Source organism: Austrofundulus limnaeus, unplaced genomic scaffold (assembly GCF_001266775.1).
Source record: "Austrofundulus limnaeus strain Quisiro unplaced genomic scaffold, Austrofundulus_limnaeus-1.0 Scaffold72, whole genome shotgun sequence".
In the NCBI taxonomy this organism is placed as follows: domain Eukaryota; kingdom Metazoa; phylum Chordata; class Actinopteri; order Cyprinodontiformes; family Rivulidae; genus Austrofundulus; species Austrofundulus limnaeus.
This window is the reverse complement of record NW_013952474.1, coordinates 1,638,353-1,643,980: the sequence shown is the minus strand read 5'-3', so window position 1 is coordinate 1,643,980 and position 5,628 is coordinate 1,638,353. Positions and strand designations below refer to the sequence as shown.

General features: G+C 40.9%; 1 protein-coding gene across 1 annotated transcript in view; it reads right to left on the bottom strand.

The window, feature by feature from the left end:
- nid2a (nidogen 2a (osteonidogen)) overlaps positions 1–5,628 on the bottom strand; it is a gene marked incomplete at its 5' end in the record, with an annotated part of 74,313 nt that overhangs the window by 22,644 nt on the left and 46,041 nt on the right. The window contains 3 exon segments of the mRNA XM_014010719.1: positions 4,254–4,329; positions 4,420–4,553; positions 4,639–4,744. Coding sequence (XP_013866173.1) covers positions 4,254–4,329; positions 4,420–4,553; positions 4,639–4,744 — 316 coding nt within the window.

Below are 5,628 nucleotides of genomic sequence, written 5' to 3'. Positions count from 1 at the left end.
GGAGTCCTGGTTCCTGGTCTCTCCTGTCCCCTACTGCTCCTGTCCCCTACTGTCCACACACCAACAATGTCCTGTTGAACCATGGCACTATAAAAGTAATGAAAGTTCATGTTGTCATACATGACACTACTGCATTGTGAAATAAATTCAATGGAAAATTCAGATTTACTACGGCAACATGTTTATTCAGAACCTCTCCAAAGAACCTCACTTCAAAGAACCCCAAACTATAATTTGAATGCTGGAGAAACAATGAAGAAAAATTTGAAGAAATGCCAACCTGCTGTGGATGATAATGTCCATGTTCATCACACTGAGGYACATAAACTCCAAGTAGAGYATGTCCATCTGGACTGGTGGTCTGAACACTGTCTCTGTGGTGCTCACACTGAGTCTTGGGACGCTCTATTGTTTATAAGGAACGTCAGAAATAAAATGTAGAGGATAGAAGACATGTATTAAACATAAGATTTAGCGTTTAGCCAGAATAATTTATACAGAATAAACAATAATCCAATATAAAATCGTTTTTAATTTTGGATGTTTATGACCAAATGTGTATTACCAGCTCCAGGTTCAAGTACCTCAGAGGGTAAAAAGAATACTTGAATTAAATCAGTATCAGTCTTTGCAGAGATGCAAAGATCTTAATTTACCAATCAATTTGAATTCAGCTATGAACAAAGAATAATATTTGAAACCTAAGTGGCTGAAATGAGCTTCCTTTGCAGATTAGATAGACTCACTGAGGTGCTTCAGTATCTGGTAAAGATATTTTCTGGATGCCTTCCAAGAAAAGTTTTTAGCTGAAAGACACATTTTTTTCTTGTGAGTCTGCCCCGTTGTTTCCTCCCAATGGCTTTGTGCCAAAATAACCTCCAAAAGGAGATGTCACCCTGATTGAACAACCAAACCACTTCAGCTGACTCTTATCAACGGGGTGGAGCTGTACTCCAAGGTTCTTACCCTGACTCTAAGGTTGAGCTCAGCCAGAGAAAACAAAGTTGAGAGCTGTCTGAGGAGCTCAGAGAGAAGATTGTAGATGGCAAAGATAAAAGCTAAAAGACCATCACATTGCTTCATGTTCCCTACAAACAGGGCTAACAATATTAATAAAAAGTACAAGCTTCATTAGATTGTAGCCAACTCCCAGGATGTGGATGCAAGAGCAAATGCAACCCTAGGTTGGTCAGACAGATCGTGCAGATGGTGGGAAAAAAGCAGAAGAAACCATCTGAATCTATTCAAAGCTGAATCCCAAGGCAGGCGCGTCCGGTTCATAAGGACAGAATTCAAACTAAATTACTTCACCCCATAAAGTAGTTCCTCCTAATAAACAATGTAAATTGTTCATTTACTTYGCTTGTGTATTGTTTTGTTCAGTATGTTTTTCAACAATTTAATGGAATTTAAAATGGGTTTTAATGATTCATTCTCTATTTTTTTTCTTTTGTTTACATTTATCCACAAGTTTCTGGAAATGCACATGTAGGCTGCCATGACAGTCACTAGCCCCCGCCCACAGCCGTCCCGACTGTTCGGTTTTTCCGGTGCGCAAGAAATTCATTCATTCAGATAGTTATAATAAGAACAAATTCAGTTTGTTTTTGCTTTAACTGGCGGCTTGAGCAGTTCAATCACGAGTTGGTGTTCATCTTGTGTTTTTGTCGGCTGCCACAACAATTGAAGAAAASTGAGAAAGGCTTTAGAAACATTTTGGCTGGAACAAGTAGTAGTAAAGGCATAACGCCCTAAAAACTGCACTTTATGCCAACGAAGGAGGATAGTAAACTAACATGGCTGCAGCGTTAAATCTGAAAAATCCAAAGAGAGTTTGCTTGCTTTTTTCATTTTATCTACAAAAATCCCACAAATATTCACTCCGATTCAGAGCTCTATCTGGGCTAAGGCTGGTTACCGAAGGCGTCTCGTCTGAACCACTGTGAGTCAAACAGCTTCCAGTAATATCAACTAAAACACTGAATCTGTACCTGGTGAGTTAAACTGTAAACGTTGTGTGTCCCCTGTTGTTATTTAATCGTGCAGTTCTTTGCTTTTACTGAATGAAAGCCTATGGTGAATAGCCTGATTTTTTAGCATGCTATTAGCAGCTAATCTTAAATTTAAAGAAATATTATGCCTATAGTTAGTAGCCACATGCTGGCAAAACTATATAAATGTCTTAATTTAACTGTTTCAGTTCTGAGTAAGCTCGGAATAAAAAACAATCCTCTTTTACATCATGACAGGATTAAAAGACGAGGAGCTTAGCGCCCAGGGACTGTAAAAGTGTCTGGTTTGTTTAAATAAAAAATGTGCTTAAAAAGTTATTGGAGGCACTTTATTTATTTTTGTTTATCATTTATTTAAAATGACTGTAGCTGTATAAAACCCTCCAGTTCATCTCAAAAAGTTACTAGCGAACTAGCACCCAGTGAATTGTATGTTTAGGATAAGGGGGAAGAAAATATCTAATCACAATACTTATAAAATTATTACAATTCTGAGGGGCTTATGAACATTGTACAACCACAACAGTTGACTTTTATGATTTTGCATGTGTGTGTCTTCGGGGAATGTCGAGGTAGTTGAAGTCAGTAGTAGCTATTGGCTAACATCGGGACATAGCTTCATCAGTCTGTGAGCAGTGACAGCTGAGCCACTGATAAAGAATTGTCCTTGCAGCTTTTTAAAACATCCTTACAGTGTTCTACACCTCCGATATGTGGCCATCTACGCCAAATTTCAATGAAAAATGCTTTGATAAACAGCGACGGTGTATCCACGTAATTGTAAACAACAACCAGACCGAAATATGGAACCCGCTTCCGCTATGAATTATGGGTAGTGGCGCGAAATCACGAATACTGTGGATAGCAAGTAGGGGTCTTTGCGGACGAGTACGGACGAGTGGGCGTGTCACAACAAAAYGCGATTCTAAAGCGACACACCTGATTTGACGGACTTTGTTAAAGGGACACACCTAACTGGACAAGCAAAAAAGGGGCGATACCGTACGGCACCACCTCATTGGACAAGAACAAAAGGGGCGTTACTGTACGGCACCACCTGATTGGACAAGAACAAAAGGGGCGTTACTGTACGGCACCACTTTTTCTGGAGAACCCTACTTGGGTCACATTTCTCCTGGTTAACCTTAGTGTTGGGGTCAGGGTCAGGCTGTATAGAGGTCAAGCAGGGTCTAAGGATGCCGTCATGTAGGCCTCGTAGCCCACAGTATTTATGCTTTTGACACGCCCACGCTTGTGACACGCCCACTTTGATTCCGCAGATTACCCCTTCTCGTGGATAGGGCATTACAGGCCGACGCACTGTGTATTTATATATTAGGAAGGGCTCATTTTCACGAGTTACAACCTGCGGGGGGGAGGGGGGAGGTGGGGACAACTTTTTGCACAAATAACTGATTAAAGAAGTAACGTCTGTATTTTTCACAGTAAATGTGTCACAAATTGTAACGTTTGTGTTGATWTTGATTCAGGAAATGAATATGCTCAGGAGTTGCTTCTGTCCCAAGCTCACTTCCTGAACTGGATCATTATTGGCTTTATGGACAAAGTCTCAGGGCAAAAATTAAGACTAGAATTCACCAGAATGCACCTTTACAAGAACCAAAGTTTTCAGGACTGATGGGAAAAACTGAAGGGTTTTGGAAGAGTAGCAACAAATGTATCTGGGTCAGGGTTTTAAAGTTAAGGGGTGAATACAAARGCCACATTTTTTTATTTCATTATAAGTAATAAAGTTTTTTTTCTCCATTTAACTTCATACAGTATACTGTATTTGTAGTATTTAGCATTTTTTTAAATTATTAAATAATTATTGGTTGTAAAGCAACAAAACAAGCAGATGAAAACTTTTGCAACCCACTGTGAGAACAACCAAGCATGGGGCCATACAGYCATTATAATCCTTGTTTTAAATCTCTGACCTCTTTCTACTGTCTTTCTTCCCCTTCCAACAGCACTCAGCTGTCCCCACCTGTTTCTCRAGTCATTCCAAAGCTCTGACCTGGTGACCCCAACAGCGCACAACTCCCAGAGCTCACATAAACATGCTGTCTGAGCTGTCAGCGGGCTGAAGAGTTAAAGGGTTCACAGGACGGCGTTTAACAAGCAAYCTTCAGAAGGACCTGACATAATCCACCTGCTGACGCTGAAACTGCAGACATCTGTCCAGTGACGTGCGTTTGTCTTACACACCTGGTTTATCACAGTCTACTGGAGGTGTACCAGGTGGGGTCCTGGTTCCTGGTCTCTCCTGTCCCTTACTGTCCACACACCAACAATGTCCAGTAGAACCATGACACTGTAAAAGGTTCACAGCATTCAGGAGAGGTTTAACACTTTATTAATTAATTAATTATTCAATTTCAATTATTAATCATTAAGTCCTGACCTGAAGTGGTGTGTACTGTCCCTCTCCGTCACACTGAGGGACATAAGCTCCATCAAGAGGATGTCCATCTGGACTGGTGGTCTGAACGCTGTCCCTGTGGTGCTCACACTGAGTTTTAAGAGGTTCTGTCTCGTCTGTAAAACAAAATATAAAATGTATTTTACATTCACACCCATCAATGTGTTTTCTTTTAAGTTATTCTAAGAAAAAATGCTATACCTGTAGCATCACAGTCTAAAGAAGCGGTACCAGGTGGAGTCCTGGTTCCTGGTTTCTCCTGTCCTCTACTGTCCACACACCAACAATATCCTGTAGAGCTGTGGCACTGCAACAAAATCATCAAAACTCAAAACCTGCTAATTGTAGACTCCAACATCACCTGGGAAAACAAGAGTTTGTATCAAATTCAGGGTAAAGGTCCTGCATTCTGATGCTCTGCCATGTTGCATTGTTGTAGAAGAAACATCAGTTTTATAATTAGCAGATTAATCTAACAGCTCAGGCAGACACCTCATATCGTTACTCAAGTGTCTTCTGAGCAGGCCATTCATAAGACACATGAAGGTGGAGAGGGGGGACTGAAACACCCCACCTCCATAGCGCCTCTGTTCCTACGAGCAAGGTAACGCATCCGTTACTGTCAGCTCCTGAACAGGTGGGCTGGTGTAGCGCAGACTGACACCTTCGAGGACCACCCAGCTGCGGGGTTCTTAAGTCAAACACCAGAGCCGAACTCCCTTCAGATGTAAACTTTCTGTGTTGGCACAAAGACTGACTAAAAGTATGCAGCAGTAGAGATACAACTTTGATAACAGTCAGATMATTTTAAAACTTAAAACCCTAAAAAGACATACAGTAATAAGAGGGAGGAGCCATTCTGTAACTCARGCTGCTCTCATCAGCAGCTTTAGTGACAGCAACGAATCATAGTAGCCTCTTTTAAATAAATGTTCTCTGAAAGCYTGTTTGAGCGCAGTAAAAGAGTGTCTGCCTGTGACTTCTGACCTAGCAGAGGGAGCATCAACTCAGGCTGTACAGTCGGCCATACTYTCAACTGAAAGAACCTTGTGCTTTCAGTCACTTTTAATTCTTTTAAATCAGGGGTCTTCAACGTTTTTCAGTCTGTGACCCCTAAACTCATGGAAAGACAGAGCAAGAATCCCCTGTATGTATGTATGTATGTACGTAGATAGATAGATAGATAGATAG